Consider the following 20,794-nt stretch of genomic DNA (forward strand, 5'->3'; position numbering starts at 1 on the left):
TACATATATACAGCACCAGAACCAAGCTCAGCACATATATACAGCCCCAGTACAAAGACAGCTCAGTACAGAGATAATTAGCAAATTTAGTTTAACCCCTGCCATATAAGTTTGTACGGCATAAAACTACAGCTCCCAGTATAGCCAGAACGAGTGTGGGGTACAATTAACACACAATTATGTTTAAGAGAAATACAAACAAACTTTATTAGAAATACCAATAATTAAAAAATGAGTCATGCAAAGCATGAAAAAGACGTCCCTCAGTGCAGAGAGAATGTACAGGCAATGATGCAAAGCATGGGCATAAAGTATACAGATGAGATAAACAAAAGATATTAAATGTATATGTCTGGAAGTCCATATAAATCCCAAAATATAATGACTACACAATGTAGGAAAGTACAAGTATACTGTGTGACTAATCAACAGGTAGGATCATCAGTAACATGAGGAGAAAAGTCTAAATAGACCTACATGAAAAAATGTATACACAGAAACATACCCATGTTAATCGCTCTTCAAGGAGAGAGACGTCGGACCCGACGCGCATTTCGGCGGGATGCCTTCATCCGGGGGTGGCGTCTCTCCAACGCAGACCTCCATTTAAACTTAGTTCAACCAATCAGGTAAGTGTAAAGCGATATTATGGAAGCAATATGTTTGCCTGTATTGGCGTCATGTGCCAGGTAAAAAAAATTGCAGACGGCACACTTCCGGTCCCGCGTCATCGAGTTGGGCGTGGGTCGGCGGCGTCTGACGTTTCGAAGCTACGCCCACCGCAATACAGACACATAGACCGCAAGATAGCCCAGCCACTCCCCATGGCGTAAGCGCACGGCACAACATGCATGGATATATAAGGTAAGTGTATATAGATAAATGCCTGATTGGATGAATACCTCAAAGAGAGGACTTGAAAAAATATTGAAGAGGAGATAGAGAAATGGCCATTTAGGAGCAGCAATACAATTGCCATTGTGAACATATACTAACAGAAAAAATGGAAAAATAAAAACCTGTGATAATTAAAAGGATGCTAAACTAAGTGTGATGTGACAAACATGAAATAAATCATATATTATGTGCTACTGTGTGTAAAATATGAAAAAAACGTGAAAAAAATGAATGTGAATAAATCAATAGAGAAAAGAATATACATGATTACAGAATGAATAAATCAATAAGCGTCTGATTTGGTACACATATAAATAATACATGCATGCATATATGCAGGGTCAAAAATGTGTGTACCCACCGCTAAATGTGCAGAAATGTAAGGGCCTAACAGGTGTTATACTTCTATTTGTCAAAAAATTATTAATTCTTGAAAGTGCGATGTGAATATAACAATGAAAAAATCCATGTTCGAGAAATAAAAATAAATATAGATTCTAATAACAAACAATGACCAAGAAATCAAAAATAAATAAGGAATAAAAGATATTTATGAATGAAAAATAATAAATAATAAAAAATAATAATAATTGAAGAATATATAGAAATATGTGAATAAATAAAGATATAAAAATTAATAAATAAATAAGTGAAAGTTCGTCGTTGAAAATATTTTCTTCATTATGTTGATCAATTGTCTTCATTTCAACATTCCTAATTCCGTTGTCTCCACATACGATGAGACCAATACAACCTATAATGGAGCTAAAAATGGAGGCTATTAGAAACAATTAACAACATGCCGGAGGCATGTCCTAGCAGATGCCTGTCCGTTTTAATCGGACAGGCAGTAATACACTGCAATACAAAAGTATTGCAGTGTATTATAAAAGCGATCGGATGATCGCATATTAAAGTCCCCTAGTAGGATAAGTAAAAAAAAAAGTTGAATAAAGTTAAGAAAAAAAAATGTGAAAAAAAAAATGAAAAACCCACTTTTTCCCCTTACAAAATGCGTTACTATTAAAAAAAAACAAAATAAAGCAAAAAAGTTACACATATTTATAAATCGCCGCGTCCGTAACGACCCCGACTATAAATCTATTACATTATTTAAACTGCACGGTGAACGCCGTAAAAAAAAAAAAAAAAAAGAAAAAATGCTGTTTTCTGTGAATCCTGACTTTAAAAAAAAAGTGTATGTAGAAAAATTGGATTGCACTCCTGGCTGGAATGTTCAGGTGCTGTGAGGGTTCGGGTTTGGACAACCCACAATATACGTAGAAGAAACATCCCAAGCACTCAAGCGTATAAATGAATATAATAATTATTTTTTTTGTATTATGACGTTTCAGCCGATCTAGGCCTTTATCACAATCGCTTAAACTGTATGAAGTAGACGTGGGGCTAAGTATTAAGGCGTCTGCCAGACGCTCTGTATGCATGTCAACCCGCACGGTGACCGCCGTAAAAAATCAAATAGAAAACAATGGAAAAATTGCTGTTTTCTGTGAATCCTGACTTTAAAAAAAAGTGATCAGAAAGTCGCATCTACTCCAAAATGGTACCAATAAAAACTACAAGTCGTCCCGCAAAAAACAACCCCTCATACAATTGTATCGGCGGAACAATAAAAAAGTTACGGCTCTTCAAATATGGAGACACAATAACAAATAATTATGAAAAAAAAAGTGTTTTTAGTGTGTAAGTAGTAAAACATACAAAATCTATACAAATTTGGTATCGTTGCAATCGTAACAACCCGCTGAATAAAGTTATTGTGTTATTTATACCACACGGTAAAGGGCGTAGATTTGGGACGCAAAAAAGCGTGGCGAAATTTCAGGTTTTCTTCTAGCCCCCCCAAAAAAAAGTTAATAAAAGTTAATAAATTATATGTACCCCAAAATGGTGCTATTAAAAAAAATACAACTTGTCCCGCCAAAAACAAGACCTTACACAGCTATGTCGACGAAAAAATAAAAAGTTATAGCTCTTTGAATGTCACGATGGAAAAACGTAAAAAACGGCTTGGTCATTAGGGCCCAGAATACAAGCAGGGTGAAGGGGTTAAATTCTCTCGAAGTGGGACCGACATATATTTTGGGACAGGGGCACATGGCATAATAAACTACTGCTTTTGTTGAGCAGGAGATGGAGTGTGTAAGGGTATGTGCACACGCTAGCTGTCATTTACGTGTGAAAAGACAGACTGTTTTCAGGAGAAAACAGCTGCCTCGTTTCACACGTAAATGCTCCTCCTCGCATTTTGCGAGGCGTCTGAGACGCTCGTAAATCTTGAGCTGTGCTTCATTGAGTTCAATGAAGAACAGCTCAAATTACGTGGCAAAGAAGTGTCCTGCACTTCTTTTGACGAGGCAGTCCATTTACGCGTCGTCGTTTGACAACTGTCAAACGACGACGCGTAAATTACAGGTTGTCTGCACAGTACGTCGGCAAACCCATTCAAATGAATGGGCAGATGTTTGCCGACGTATTGTAGCCCTATTTTCAGACGTAAAACGAGGCATATTACGCCTCGTTTACGTCTGAAAATAGGTCGTGTGAACCCAGCCTGATAGTAAAAGTTCTCTTACCCACTAAATCAGTGGAGGAAGTTGCCCTCTTAATGTTTGGACATGCGATGCAGCGTCCACACATCTTACAACCCCACTTCGGGCCTTTAGTACCGAATGGAAACAACAGACTATTACGTTGATAGTAACTCCTAACGAGATGGTCTTTAAGATTTCGCGACCGTCGAGCAGAGACACTTGGGTATTTAGTAATGTATTTTTCAATAGTGGGATCTGTAAGTAAAATAGGCCAGAATTGTTTCATTATCTCTCTCATTTGGAACCAACGTGAATGGTAATTGGTTGTGAACCTTACCTGCACATCAGACTTGTTTTTTGGTTTAGGGAATAAAAGATTTTCTCTTGAAGTATTCTTGGCAGGATGGTGTGCTTTTTTGATAGATCTTTACTGTATCCACGGGCCAAGAAACAATTTGTAAGGTCATAGGCTTGCTTTTCAAACACCTCAGTAGAGGAACAAATCCCCCTAATCCTCAAAAATTGGCCTGTCGGTACTGCACGTATGGTCTGTATAGGGTGAGAGGAGGAAGCATGGAGAAATGAATTTACCGCAGTGATTTTTCAAAATACATCAGTTTGAAGAAAACCATTGTGATCACTGGATAATTTAACATCCAGGAATTCTGCTTGATATTTGTCATAATGATATGTTAATTTAATGTTTAAGTTATTTTTGTTCAAATTATGCATGAAAGTCACAAGTGACGGCGATGTGCCCTTCCAGATGAGCAGGATGTCATCGATGTACCTGGCCCAAAAAATCCCTAGGTCCATCGAGACTACCTGACCACCCTGGAAAAGATCCCTCTTCCACAGCCCCAGGGACAGGTTGGCATACGACGTTGCGCATGCAGCCCTCATCGTCGTTCCCTGGAGCAGCAGGTAGAAGGATCCATTAAAAATGAAAAAAATATGTGTGAGGGCAAATTTAAGCAACGTAAGTATAAAATCTGAAAAAATTACTTCCATACTTCCTGTGGTCAGAAAGAAGGCACCTGCTTTGAGTCCATCGACATGTCAAATACTGGTGTACAATGACTCGACGCCACAAGTTACTAACAGCATATCTTCCTCCATGTTAATCCCATTCACCATTTGTAGAAGGTCTGCCGTGTCACAAACATATGATGGCAGAGATTCAACAAACCCTTTCAAATTATGATCAATGAATTTGCATGTTTTCTCCATCATATTACCCCTACCTGATATGATAGGTCTTCCTGGAGGAATTTTAGGATCTTTATGGACCTTGGGTAGTAAGTAAAGTTTTGAAATTGTAGATTCAACAGGCATAAGTGCTTCATACAGTTCCTTTGTGATGGTACTGTCTAGCATAGCCTTCGTCAATATCTTTTGTAAATCTGATCTAAAGGCAGACAAAGGGTTATATGTTCATTTCTTATAGCAATTTTTGTCATGTAATTGTCTGTATGCCTCAGTTTCGTACATAGTGCATGTTTGTTGTTCAGTGATGGTGGTAAAAGTTTCATCAAATTCGGGCCTATGAAAGAATTTTTTATAAATCAAAGATCTGCCAAAAATATGGAGGTCTTTTATTGCAGAAAAACTATCAAATCGGGCGCATGGGGAAAAAGTCAACCCCTTTTCCAGTACCTCCATGTCTGAAACAGAAAAGGTATGTGTAGAGAGGTTAATTACCTTGAGATGGTTAGAGGATTCACCCGTCTCAGGCTTCCTATTGTTTGATGTTTGTTTTTGTGTTATTTTTCCTTTTTGTCTTGTACCATACGAGTGATAGGTCCGTTGATGGGACCCACCCTCAGATTCACTTTGAAAAGATAGTGATGTTATTGAAGCCGAGCGATTTCAGTTGTGTCAAAAGATAATTTTTTCTCCATTTATACACTCTTTTCTGTGCATAGTCATTAGTATCTCTGGAAAACTTCTTCAATTTGGTTTCTTTAATTTATTTTTCCCATTCTATAAACTGCTCTTCAAGTGTATGATTGAAGGTACCCAGACCTTCTGGTGTCATTTTTAGATTTAACTGGGATTGTGCATCTTCAATCTCTATATCTAATTGATCCAGCATAGTTTGATTCAGGCCTACAAGAAGTTCCATGAATCCAAAGGAACTGTGATTACACACATCTTCCCATTTGGTGACAAAAGCATTTTGGAAAAGACTGAAAGATCTGGACTCTGAGGCCTCTAGGGATGAGTTTTCTTTGGATATAATTCTCCAAAAAGATTTTATTCCACCAAATTTTCATGCGACGATTGAGTACATTTTTGTATTTATTCTGTAATTCACTCACATTTCCTTGACCATTAAAAACAAGCTGTGATGACTCATCATTAAAAACCTGATCCATTTGAGATATATTGCACCAAGATATACTTGGTTTGAATACGCTCTTGTCCTCACATGGTTCACAATAGAAACTTTACATGTGTACGTCGACAAGACTCTTTCCTGAATGTACCAATAGGTTATATAGCCAGAACGATGGTAAGGATATGCTGGGAGTTGCTGTTTCACAAAAAAGAACGATACACACATCATCTCGCTGCAGATCATACAGTGACTACAGTACTGAGCAGTCACAGGGAGAATAAACATTTACATTTAGTGACTGACCGGTGACGACTTCTCAGATTCTAGTTGTTCTCTTTACATTTCCATCTGGTCCAGAACTCTATGATGCCTCCTGACCATGACCCATTTCTGCGGAAATGGGTAAATTTGCTGCTCAGATGTCTTCGGAAGCTCACTTTTTTTCAACATTTTTGCACCTATAAACAAAGAGCAAATTCTAATGGTACCACACTCTATGCCCCCAAATATAATAGTATCATACACTGTGTCCCCGACTATAATAGCGCTACACACTGTGCCCCTGAATCTAATAGTAACATACACTGTGCCCCTGAATTAAATTGTGTCAAACACTGTAAAGTAATGCACCACACACAGTGCCCCTCATAGAGCCCTCTGTAGATAGTGCTCCCAGTAGAGCCCTCTGTAGATAGTGCTCCCAGTAGAGCCCTCTGTAGATAGTGCTCCCAGTAGAGCCCTCTGTAGATAGTGCTCCCAGTAGAGCCCTCTATAGATAGTTCTCCCCATAGAGCCCTATGTAGGAAGTAGGGTTCCCTGTAGATAGTGCCCCCTGTAGCGTTCCCTGCAGACAGGGCTTACTGTAGCGGTCCCTGTAGATAGTGCCCCCTGTGGGGTTCACTGTAGCATTCCCTGTATAGTGCCCCTGTAGCGTTCCCTGTATAGTGCTCCCTGTGGCGTTCCCTGTGGATAGAGCCCCATGTCGCGTTCCCTGTAGATAGAGCCGCTTGTGGCATTCCCTGTAAATAGAGCCCCCTGTGGTGTTTTCTGAAGATAGAGCCCCCTGTGGTGTTTCCTGTAGATAGAGCCCCCTGTGGTGTTTCCTGTATATAGAGCCCCCTGTGGCGTTTCCTGTAGATAGAGCCCCCTGTGGCGTTTCCTGTAGATAGAGCCCCCTGTGGCGTTTCCTGTAGATAGAGCCCCCTGTGGCGGTCCCTGTAGATAGAGCCCCCTGTGATGTTCCCTGTAGATAGAGCCCCTTGTGGCGTTTCCTGTAGATAGAGCCCCCTGTGGCGGTCCCTGTAGATAGGGCTTTCCTGTGCTTGATAGACCTGGAATGAACAGGATCTATGTGCAGTTTATAGTAGAATGAACACATATTCCATTGAAACAGATGCGTAATTATTTTCCTGTGCTTTATAGACCTGGAATGAACAGGATATATGTGTAGTTTATAAGGGAATGAACACATTCCTGTTCATTCCAGGTCTATAAAGCACAGGAATATCCTAAGGCGTCTGCTTATATGGAATTTGTGTTTATTTCCGAATTAACTACAAAGAAAATCTGTTCATGCCATGTCTACCAAACATAAAAAATTAATTATGCCCTTTTTTATATTTTCTTCCCATTAGTAATAATGTTCATTCTTTTTCTTCATTCTTTTTAGTATGTCCCCCTATATAGTCCCCTGTAGTTGGTTCCCTATAGTCTTCTGTAGTTCTCGTTCCCTGAATAGTCCCCTATGTACTTACCTATAGTGCCCACAGTAGAAGGAAAAAAACACATTTTCTTACCTGTCGCGTTGCCGCGCCATCCTCCAGCGACGTCAGTCCTCCATCGGAATGATGCAGTGGCGAGATGATGTCATCGCCATCGCGCCGACTGCATCATCACTAAAGCGCCGAATGGCGAGGCATCATGTACCTCGCCAGGGCAGCGCTAGTCAACTCAATTGTATCCGCCTCCTAAGGACGTGGATATAATTGAGTGCAGGGGACTGGACCGGTTCCGGCTTCACCTGATTCTGCGAACCGGCTGTCATTTTAACAACTGGTTTGGGAGAACCGGGGCGAAGCGGCCGGATCCCACCCCTGACCAGACCCAACAATGCAGATGAGCGGTAGGACGCTCTCAAAGCAACCTGACCTTCCATAACACCTCAGCAGTGCCACAGGCTGATCGCCTCCATGCCACGCCGCATTGATAACACCTCATCAGTGCCACAGGCTGATCGCCTCCATGCCACGCCGCATTGATAACACCTCATCAGTGCCACAGGCTGATCGCCTCCATGCCACGCCGCATTGATGACACCTCATCAGTGCCACAGGCTGATCGCCTCCATGCCACGCCGCATTGATAACACCTCATCAGTGCCACAGGCTGATCGCCTCCATGCCACGCCACATTGATGCAGTAATTAATGCAAAAGGAGCCCGATCATGTATTGAGGGCATATACTGTGCATACATTTTAGTAGGCCAACATTTCGGTATTAAAAATCATTTTTAAATTGGGCTTATATAATATTCTATTTTTCTTGGACACTAAATTTTGGGTTTTCATTAACTGTTAGACATAATCATCAACATTAAAAGAAAAAAATGCTGGAAATAGATCCCTCTGTGTGTAATGAATCCATATACTATAGGAGTTTCACTTTTTGAATTGTATTACTGAAATAATTAACTTTTTGATGATATTCTAATTCATTGAGAAGGACTAGTGTGTGTATATATATATATATATATGTGTGTGTGTGTGTGTGTGTGTGTGTGTGTGTGTGTGTGAAGACAATCTTGCAACACTCCGATATCAAATATGAAAAAATGTGGTTTATTTAGCCAACATCAAACAGTGCACTGTTTGATGTTGGCTGAATAAACCACATTTTTTCATGTTTGATATCGGAGTGCTGCAAGATTTTCTTCATATATCTATATGGTCTTTGGATCAGGACTGCTTGCTTGGTACCCGTCTCCATTTTTTCTGTGGTGAGTGATGTTGTTCCGTGTGTGTGTATATATATATATATATATATATATATATTTTTTTTTTTTTAAAAAAAAGCTTTATTTAACTTTTTTAAATTTATCTCCCACCCTGGCCGTTACAGTGAAATGACATACAGCCGACACCCGCTTAGTATATAATGGGCTTAGCACGTGAAACCGCTCCATACTTCCCCTTCTTGGCTATGACGTAACCCTACATCAAATGTCGGGAAGAGGTTAAAGTAACTGTCCAGTCCCAGAATTGGACAGTTTCAAGACCCCCCCCCCCTTCTGTTCCTCCTCTTTTGGTTGCTGGCGTCAGACACTGATGACATCACCTGCTGTGCCCACCTGTTCTATTCACTTACGCTGTGCTGGCGTCTAATCACAGGTGTCCGCGCTGTATGGAGAGTCTGAGACTACCGCTTCCTCTAATTTGCCACTGAAAGGAAGCGGTAGTCTGAAGTCACGGCAGTATCGTTGCCATGACTACTGCCGGGCTCATGGCTGAAAGTCATCGCTGCCATCCTGTTGAGGAAAGGATGCCATATGCAAAGTGAATGTTCAACTGGCTGCTCTGTGGCTTGAAAAAACAAGTGGGTTGTAGATCAAGTGGAGTTCCAAAAACCGGATTGACTTACTGTGTTGTGTGTGATAAAGTGGGGGGCCATTGTATGTGATATATGTATTGCTTGCTTGCTACAAAGTTTGCAAAAGTGACATTATTTAACCCCTTAGTGACCAGCCTATTTTAGGCCTTAATGACCAAGCTATTTTATTCGTTTTTCTATAGTCGCATTCAAAGAGCTATAACGTTTTTATTTTTTCGTCTACATAGCTGTATGAGGACTTGTTTTTTGCGGGATTAGTTGTGCTTTTTAATGGCACCATTTTTGGGTACATATAATTTTTATATTAACTTTTATTAACCTTTTTGGGGGGGATTATAAAAAAAACCTGAAATTCCACCATTGTTCTATGCGTTTTTAATTTGACGCCATTCACTGTGCGACGTAATTAACATGTGACCTTTATTCTATGGGTCGGTACGATTACGGCGATACCACATATGTGGAGGTTTTTTTATGTTTTACGACTTTTGCACAATAAAAACACTTTTGAACTAAAATTATTTGTTTTTGCATCATCACTTTCCAAGAGCCGTAATTGTTTTATTTTTCCATCAATGTAGTGATTTTTTGGGCTTGTTTTCTGCGGGACAAGACGTAGTTTTGAATGGTACTGTTTTGGGGTACATGGGACTTATTGATTCATTTTTATTATGACTTTTTTGGGGGGCAATGGAAAAAAATTGCAATTTTGCCATAGTTTTTTGCGTTTTTTTTTTACGGTGTTCACTTTGCGGTTTAAATTACATATTAACTTTATTAATGGAGTCATTACGGTCGCGGCGATACCACATATGTGTACTTTTTTTTTTTTTTTACACTTTTACTAAATAAAACCACTTTTTAGGGAAAAAAATGGTTTTATTTATTTTTTTACTGTACTTTTTATTAATAATCTTTATTTCACTTTGATGACTGATTTTATTAGTCCCACTAGGGGACTTTACTGTGCGATATTCCGATCGCTGCTATAATGCTCTGGTATACTTCGTATACCAGAGCATTATTGCCTGTCAGTGTAAATCTGACAGGCAATCTGTTAGGACGTGCCTCCGGCGCGTCCTAACAGGCATATGTCCAGGGCAGACCTGGGGGCTTTTATCAGTCCCCCGGCTGCCATGACACCCCATCGGAGACCCGCGATTGCATTCGCGGGCCGCCGATGGGTGACAGAGGGAGCGCACTCCCTCTGTAAACAAAGTTAAATGCCGCGGTCGCTATTGACGGCGGCATTTAACGGGTTAAACGGCCGCGATCGAAGTAAACTTCGATCGCGGGCATTGGAGCAGGAGCTCAGCTGTCATCAGACAGCAGAGCCCCGGCTCCTGCCTGCACGGGAGACCCGTGCAGGACTTAGACTAGGCTGACGTGAAAAGGCGTCAGCCTAGCCTAAAGCCCAGTAGTGAATCACGTAAAAAGGCGTATTAGTGGTCACTAAGGGGTTAAAACCATTTTTCCTTTGCAGTTTCCTTCCTGAGTAGCTGATTAAGGGGGAGGGGTTAGCTGGTCCCAGGTGCTATAAATCAGGCCTCAGTACTCTGTAGAGCCTGCTCTGTGGCTTGAAAAAACAAGTGGGTTGTAGATCAAGTGGAGTTCCAAAAACCGGATTGACTTACTGTGTTGTGTGTGATAAAGTGGGGGGCCATTGTATGTGATATATGTATTGATTGCTTGCTTGCTACAAAGTTTGCAAAAGTGACATTATTTAAAACCATTTTTCCTTTGCAGTTTCCTTCCTGAGTAGCTGAGTAAGGGGGAGGGGTTAGCTGGTACCAGGTGGTATAAATCAGGCCTCAGTACTCTGTAGAGCCTGCTCTGTGGCTTGAAAAAACAAGTGGGTTGTAGATCAAGTGGAGTTCCAAAAACCGGATTGAAAAGAGGAGTTAAAGCCCCAGTAAGTACTCTTCTACTTTTTCTTTTTGATTAAAAACTGTTCGCTGTTTTTTTTTTTTGTAACTTGGATAATGGATAGCAAGATTGGAGGTTTTCTTCAGTGCACAGTTTGCCATATGTATGCACGACTGGAGCCGGAGTTCCAGGGTGAATACCTCTGTGGCAGATGTGAGCATGTTGGTCACCTGGAAGCTCGCATTAGAGATCTGGAGGAGCAGAATGCAACACTGAGGAGGATAGACAATCTTGAGCTGAGCTTGCTGCTCACGGAGCATGCAGTTAGTGGGTTACAACTGGAGGGTGAAGACATGGGTGAGCAGGATCAGGTAAGTAGCTGGGTTAATGTAGTTAGGGGCAGTAGAAAGGGGTCAAAGAAAAGGAAGGCCGATCCGGTTTCTGACATTCCAGGCAAAATTGCCAAGTTGGGTGATGATGCGAGGGTGTCAGTCTCAGAAATGGCAGTCCTAGTGGATACTGATCTCCCTAACAGCCGGGAGAACAGCCCAGCTAGTAGTCGGCGGGATGGTAATGCAGGTAAGCCAAGACAATTGATAGTCGTAGGGGATTCTATAATCAGGAAGACGGATAGAATAATTTGTCGCCAAGACCACCTCAACCGAATGGTTTGCTGTCTCCCTTGTGCCAGGGTTCGGCATGTGGTGGAACGGGTGGACAAATTGCTGGGAGGGGCTGGTTATGATCCAGCTGTCGTGGTCCATGTCGGTACCAACGACAGAATAAATGGTAGGTGGAGGAGCCTTAAGAATAATTTTAAAGAACTAGGCTACAAGCTGAAGGGAAGGACCTCCAAAGTAGTATTCTCAGGAATACTGCCTGTGCCATGCGCATCACAGGAAAGACAGCGGGAACTCAGGGAGTTAAATGCATGGCTGAAGTCTTGGTGTAGCGGAGAAGGATTTGGGTTCCTAGAGCACTGGGCTGACTTTTCATTGTATTCTGCAGATGATTTGCACCTAAATGGAAGGGGGTCCGCTGTGCTGGGGGAGAGAATTCTAGCTGGGGTGGCGGAGTATTTAAACTAGGGCTGAGGAGGGAGGTCAATGTAGAAAAAAAAGGGGTAGCCAGGTTAGAGAGGGGTCAGGCTATATTGGTGGGGGGAGAAACAGAATGTGGGGAGAGGACTAGACTACAAGATAAGGAGATCCTTTCGTTACAAAACATCAGTGTAAATAAAAAGGCCCGATTAATGTCAAATCACATTTCTGATAATAAAAGTGAAAAACTGACAGGCAAGTTAAAGTGTATGTTCACAAATGCCAGAAGTCTAGCAAGCAAAATGGGGGAGCTGGAGGCCTTGATACTGGAATAAAATATAGATATAGTTGGTGTTGCTGAAACATGGCTGGACTCTTCACATGACTGGGCTGTAAATCTACAGGGTTTTACACTTTTTCGGAAAGACAGGACAAATAGGAAAGGCGGTGGTGTATGTCTGTATGTGAGAAATGATATGAAGGCGAGTGTGAAAGAGACAATAGTGGGTGAATACTGTGAGGAGGTTGAAACCTTGTGGGTGGAACTAGAAAGGGAGGTAAACACTGAAAAAATTACTTTTGGTGTAATCTATAGACCCCCCAATATAACTGAGGAGATGGATGTTCAGCTATATAAACAGATGGAGCGGGCTGCACAGGCGGGTACTGTAGTGATAATGGGAGATTTTAATTTCCGGGATATTAATTGGTGTCATGGTTCGGCTTCAACTGCAAAGGGGAGACATTTCCTCAACCTGTTGCAGGAAAATTTTATGGGCCAGTTTGTGGAAGACCCGACTAGAGGTGAAGCTCTGTTGGATCTGGTCATTTCTAATAATGCAGATCTTGTTGGGAATGTCAATGTTCGTGAAAACCTCGGTAACAGTGATCACAATATAGTTACATTTTACCTATACTGTAAAAAACAAACGCAGGCTGGGAGGGCAAAAACATTTAATTTTAAGAAAGCCAATTTCCCCAGGATGAGGGCGGCAATTCAGGATATAGACTGGGAAGAACTAATGTCAAATAATGGAACAAATGATAAATGGGAGATTTTCACATCTACTTTGAGTTATTATAGTGCAAAATTTATTCCTATAGGTAACAAGTATAAACGACTCAAATTAAACCCCACATGGCTTACACCTTCTGTGAAAGGGGCAATACACGACAAAAAACGGGCATTTAAAAAATACAAATCTGAGGGTACAGCTGTAGCCTTTGTAAAATATAAAGAGCTTAATAAAATCTGTAAAAATGTAATAAAATTAGCAAAAATACAAAATGAAAGGCAGGTGGCCAAGGATAGTAAAACAAATCCCAAAAAATTCTTCAAGTATATAAATGCTAAAAAGCCAAGGTCTGAACATGTAGGACCCCTAGATAATGGTAATGGGGAGTTGATCACAGGGGATCAAGAGAAGGCAGAGTTACTAAATGGGTTCTTTAGCTCTGTATATACAACTGAAGAAAGAGCAGCTGATGTAGCCGGTGCCAGTGCTGTTAATATATCGGTTGATATACTGAATTGGATGAATGTAGATATGGTCCAAGCTAAATTAAATAAAATAAATGTGCACAAGGCCCCGGGACCAGATGGGTTACACCCTAGAGTCCTTAAGGAGCTTAGTTCAGTTATTTCTGTCCCCCTTTTCATAATATTCAGAGAATCTCTAGTGACTGGTATAGTGCCAAGGGACTGGCGCAGCGCAAATGTGGTGCCTATTTTCAAAAAGGTCTCTAGGTCTTCCCCAGGTAATTATAGACCAGTAAGCTTAACATCCATCGTGGGGAAAATGTTTGAGGGGCTATTGAGGGACTATATACAGGATTATGTGACAAAAAATAGCATTATAAGGGTATGTGCACACACACTAATTACGTCCGTAATTTACGGACTTATTTCGGCCGCAAGTTCCGGACCGAACTCAGTGCAGGGAGCCGGGCTCCTAGCATCATAGTTATGTACGACGCTAGGAGTCCCTGCCGGACAACTGTCTCGTACTGTAATCATGTTTTCAGTACGTGACAGTTGTCCTGCAGAGAGGCAGGGACTCCTAGCATCGTACATAACTATGATGCTAGGAGCCCGGCTTCCTGCACTGTGTTCGGTCCGGTACTTGCGGCCGAATTACGTCCGTAAATTACGGACGTAATTAGTGTGTGTGCACATACCCTAAGTGACAGCCAGCACGGTTTTACTAAGGACAGAAGTTGTCAAACTAACCTAATCTGTTTTTATGAAGAGGTGAGCAGAAGTCTAGACAGAGGGGCCGCTGTGGATTTAGTGTTTTTGGACTTTGCAAAGGCATTTGACACTGTCCCCCATAGACGCCTAATGGGTAAATTAAGGACTATAGGTTTAGAAAATATAGTTTGTAATTGGATTGAGAATTGGCTCAAGGACCCTATCCAGAGAGTTCTGGTCAATGATTCCTACTCTGAATGGTCCCCGGTAATAAGTGGTGTACCCCAGGGTTCAGTGCTGGGACCACTATTATTCAACTTATTTATTAATGATATAGAGGATGGGATTAATAGCACTATTTCTATTTTTGCAGATTACACCAAGCTATGCAATATAGTTCAGACTATGGAAGATGTTCATGAATTACAGGCAGATTTAAACAAACTGAGTGTTTGGGCGTCCACTTGGCAGATGAAGTTTAATGTAAATAAATGTAAAGTTATGCATCTGGGTACCAACAACCTGCATGCATCATATGTCCTAGGGGGAGCTACACTGGCGGATTCACTTGTTGAGAAGGATCTGGGTGTACTTGTAAATCATAAACTCAATAACAGCATGCAGTGTCAATCAGCTGCTTCAAAGGCCAGCAGGATATTGTCGTGTATTAAAAGAGGCATGGACTCGCGGGACAGGGATGTAATATTACCACTTTACAAAGCATTAGTGAGGCCTCATCTAGAATATGCAGTTCAGTTCTGGGCTCCAGTTCATAGAAAGGATGCCCTGGAGTTAGAAAAAATACAAAGAAGAGCAACAAAGCTAATTAGGGGCATGGAGAATTTAAGTTATGAGGAAAGATTGAAAGAATTAAACCTATTTAGCCTTGAATAAAGACGACTAAGGGGGGATATGATTAACTTATATAAATATATTAATGGCACATACAAAAAATATGGTGAAATCCTGTTCCTTGTAAAACCCCCTCAAAAAACAAGGAGGCACTCCCTCCGTCTGGAGAAAAAAAGGTTCAAGCTGCAGAGGCGACAAGCATTCTTTACAGTGAGAACTGTGAATCTATGGAATAGTCACCGCAGGAGCTAGTCACAGCAGGGACAGTAGATGGCTTTAAAAAAGGGTTAGATAATTTCCTAGAACAAAAAAATATTAGCTCCTATGTGTAGAAATTTTCCCTTCCCTTTTCCCTTCCCTTGGTTGAACCTGATGGACATGTGTCTTTTTTCAGCCGTACTGACTATGTAACTATGTAACAAGAAAAGAAACTCCACAAATTACGGGCTCATGCACACGGCCATATTACGGATTCGTATTACAGCGCCTACAATCTGCTATGGGCCCGTTCTGTGCCTCATGGCGTTTCATCGCATGTCATATTAGGGGGCTATTCAGTTTAATGGTGGTCGACTCAACTGATAGCAGTCACAACAATGAGTGATGAGTCTACATTGAGAAAAATGCATTGTATTTGCCAAAAGAGATTTCTCAGTCTTGTCATCGTTTTAATTTGTCTCTGGACAAATGTTAACTTGACACAATGATTACAATGGTAAGAAATATATTTTCGGCGACCAGCACTGCATAGCACTGAGTCATCAACAACGGGTGCAGCTGGAATCGCCTGGACTAGACTGGCTGTCCCAGTGACATTACACTGCAATATTAGATTCTGTCACTAGAGTAAGGCAGTGGATTATACAGAAATATTACAGCCCAGCACTGAATGACACTGTAGCCCCAAACTCTGACACTGAATCACACTAGAAGTTCAGATTCCTGTAAACGGATCACACTGTAATATCAGATGTTAATGCTGGGTGGCACTGAAAAAACTAAAGACTGGCATTGGATCATAGTGCAATATGTAGCCCTTCACTGGATCTTACTGCAGCATTGGATTACACAGTAATATCACAGCCCAATCATTGAATCACACTGTTATATCCCAGCCCAATAACTAGATCACACTGTAATACCATAGCCCAATCACTGGATCACACTGTTATATCCCAGCCAATCACTGGATCTCACTGTAATATCATAGCCCAATCACTAAATCACACTGTTATATACCAGCCCAATCACTGGATCACACTGTTATACCCCAGCCCAATCACTGGATCACACTGTAATATCATAGCTCAATCACTGGATCACACTGTAATATCAGAGTCCATCCCTGGACCACACTGTAATATCAGAGCCCATCACTGTAATATCGGAGCCCATCACTGGATCACACTGTAATATCAGAGCCCATCACTGGATCACACTGTAAAATCAGAACCCATCCCTGGATCACACTGTAATATCAGAGCCCATCACTGGACCACACTGTAATATCAGAGCCCATCACTGGATCACACTGTAAAATCAGAACCCATCACTGGATCACACTATAATATCAGAGCCCATCCCTGGACCACACTGTAATATCAGAGCCCATCCCTGGACCACACTAATATCAGAGCCCATCCATGGACCACACTGTAATATCAGAGCCCATCACTGGATCACACTGTAATATCAGAGCCCATCCATGGACCACACTGTATTATCAGAGCCCATCCCTGGACCACACTGAAATATCAGAGCCCATCACTGGATCACACTGTAATATCAGAGCCCATCACTGGACCACACTGTAATATCAGAGCCCATCACTGGACCACACTGTAATATCAGAGCCCATCACTGGACCACACTGTAATATCAGAGCCCATCCATGGACCACATTGTAATATCAGAGCCCATCCATGGACCACACTGTAATATCAGAGCCCATCCATGGACCACACTGTAATATCAGAGCCTATCACTGGTTTACGCTGTAATGTATTAGCACATCACTGCATCACAATGTAACATAACAGTCCATCAGCATTGGATCACACCATAATATCAGAGACCATCATCGCACTGCAATATAAAAGCCCAGCAGCATTGCATCACATCTGATGATCGCACTGTAATATAAAAACCCATCCATGGACCACACTAATATCAGAGCCCATCCCTGGACCACACTGTAATATCAGAGCCCATCCCTGGACCACACTAATATCAGAGCCCATCCATGGACCACACTGTAATATCAGAGCCCATCCCTGGACCACACTGTAATATCAGAGCCCATCCATGGACCACACTGTAATATCAGAGCCCATCCCTGGACCACACTGTAATATCAGAGCCCATCCATGGACCACACTGTAATATCAGAGCCCATCCCTGGACCACACTGTAATATCAGAGCCCATCCCTGGACCACATTGTAATATCAGAGCCCATCCCTGGACCACACTGTAATATCAGAGCCCATCCCTGGACCACACTGTAATATCAGAGCCCATCCATGGACCACACTGTAATATCAGAGCCCATCCCTGGACCACACTGTAATATCAGAGCCCATCCATGGACCACACTAATATCAGAGCCCATCCCTGGACCACACTGTAATATCAGAGCTCATCCATGGACCACACTGTAATATCAGAGCCCATCCCTGGACCACACTGTAATATCAGAGCTCATCCATGGACCACACTGTAATATCAGAGCCCATCCCTGGACCACACTGTAATATCAGAGCCCATCCATGGACCACATTGTAATATCAGAGCCCATCCATGGACCACATCGTAATATCAGAGCCCATCCCTGGACCACATTGTAATATCAGAGCCCATCCCTGGACCACACTGTAATATCAGAGCCCATCCCTGGACCACACTGTAATATCAGAGCCCATCCCTGGACCACACTGTAATATCAGAGCCCATCCCTGGACCACATTGTAATATCAGAGCCCATCCATGGACCACACTAATATCAGAGCCCATCCATGGACCACACTGTAATATCAGAGCCCATCCCTGGACCACACTGTAATATCAGAGCCCATCCCTGGACCACACTGTAATATCAGAGCCCATCCCTGGACCACACTGTAATATCAGAGCCCATCCCTGGACCACACTGTAATATCAGAGCCCATCCATGGACCACACTGTAATATCAGAGCCCATCCCTGGACCACACTGTAATATCAGAGCCCATCCCTGGACCACACTGTAATATCAGAGCCCATCCCTGGACCACACTGTAATATCAGAGCCCATCCCTGGACCACACTGTAATATCAAAGCCTATCACTGGTTTACGCTGTAATGTATTATCACATCACTGCATCACAATGTAACATAACAGTCCAGCAGCATTGGATCACACCATATCAGAGACCATCATCGCACTGCAATATAAAAGCCCAGTAGCAGTGGATCACATCTGATGATCGCACTGTAATATAAAAACCCAGCACAGTAAAGTCAGAGCTCGGCGCTCGTGCTCACTGTATTTTCACACTGGATTGCAGCGCATCAATCTCAGCCACACTGCATTGCAGTGGTTGCATCCTTCGCCGAGGCCCCGCCCATTCTCCAAGCTTCTCATTTGCACAGTGGCAGCCCGCTCAGCCAATCGGAAGGTCGGGGAGCTGTTGCCTCGGATGAGGACAGGGAGTGGCGCTGCGCATGCGCATTGGCGCTTGCTGCAAGTCTTTTATTGCAGCCAGGGTATAGGAAGATCGGGGGCAGCGCATCCTCCTCCTCAGCGCCCTCCGTCCGCAGCACAGCCCTGTGTCCAGCAGCCCCCCGCCCTGCTCCGAGGGGAGAGCCGCCAACATGTCTTACCAGGGCAAGAAGAACATTCCTCGCATCACGGTGAGTGGGAGACCGGTGTTTGGCATCGGGGATGCAGCAGAGCCCGCAGCACCAGGCTGTCTGATCACACGTCTGCCTGTGGGTGCCAAGCAGTATCTTTGTTATGTGGGCAGGCTGCAGGAATCTCAGTGTCCTGGTGGACAGCAGGGAGAAGCTGTATACAATGTATGCGCGGTATATAGGAGGATGCTGGATGTACCGGGCACAGGTTGTGTGCAGGCTGCTGATGCTGCCAGGCTATGCCAATGATGGGTTGAGGCTTCATGAGGACACGGACAGATGTATGTATGCACCAAGCAATGTAGTGTATGCCATCAGCTGGCATCTACTGTGTACATAATGTATTATATAATGTACTGTATATATGTCTACATCACAGCAGTGTATAATATTATGAACTATATGTGTATACGTCACAGCAGTGTATAAGTCACAGCAGTGTATAATATAGTGTACTGTATATATGTATACATCACAGCAGTGTATAATATAATGTACTATATGTGTATACGTCACAGCAGTGTATAAGTCACAGCAGTGTATAATATAGTGTACTGTATATATGTATACATCACAGCAGTGTATAATATAATGTACTGTATATGTATACATCACAGCAGTGTATAATATAATGTACTATATATGTATACATCACAGCAGTGTATTATATCATGTACTGTATATGTATACATCACAGCAGTGTATAATATAATGTACTATATATATGTATACATCACAGCAGTGTATTATATCATGTACTATATATGTATACATCACAGCAGTGTATAATATAATGTACTATATATATGTATACATCACAGCAGTGTATTATATAATGTACTATATATGTATACATCACAGCAGTGTATTATATAATGTACTATATATGTATACATCACAGCAGTGTATTATATAATGTACTATATATATGTCTACATCACAGCAGTGTATTATATAATGTACTATATATGTATACATCACAGCAGTGTATTATATAATGTACTATATATATGTATACATCACAGCAGTGTATTATATAATGTACTATATATGTATACATCACAGCAGTGTATTATATCATGTACTATATATGTATAAATCACAGCAGTGTATAATATTATGAACTATATATGTATACATCACAGCAGTGTATTATATAATGTACTATATATATGTATACATCACAGCAGTGTATTATATCATGTACTATATATATGTATACATCACAGCAGTGTATTATATCATGTACTATATATATGTATACATCACAGCAGTGTATTATATAATGTGTGTATATATATATATATATATATGTATACATCACAGCAGTGTATTATATAATGTACTATATATATGTATACATCACAGCAGTGTATTATATCATGTACTATATATATGTATACATCACAGCAGTGTATTATATAATGCACTATATATGTATACATCACAGCAGTGTATTATATAATGTACTATATATATGTATACATCACAGCAGTGTATTATATAATGTACTATATATATGTATACATCACAGCAGTGTATTATATAATGTACT

The 20,794-nt window shown here is 41.5% G+C and overlaps 1 protein-coding gene across 2 annotated transcripts in view; it reads left to right on the forward strand.

The window, feature by feature from the left end:
• The window catches only part of LOC142750062 (dihydropyrimidinase-related protein 2), a 97,478-nt gene that overhangs the window by 23,159 nt on the left and 53,525 nt on the right, over positions 1-20,794 (forward strand). The window contains exon 1 of one of the 2 annotated variants that reach the window (XM_075858838.1): positions 19,053-19,239. The exons of the other annotated variant lie outside the window; for it this stretch is intronic. Within the exon in view, the coding sequence (XP_075714953.1) occupies positions 19,201-19,239 (39 nt within the window). The 5' untranslated portion in view covers positions 19,053-19,200. Of the gene's footprint in view, positions 1-19,052; positions 19,240-20,794 lie in introns of those variants that run through there. 2 annotated transcript variants of the gene reach the window in all.

This window comes from Rhinoderma darwinii, chromosome 3 (assembly GCF_050947455.1).
Source record: "Rhinoderma darwinii isolate aRhiDar2 chromosome 3, aRhiDar2.hap1, whole genome shotgun sequence".
Taxonomy (NCBI): Eukaryota; Metazoa; Chordata; class Amphibia; order Anura; family Rhinodermatidae; genus Rhinoderma; species Rhinoderma darwinii.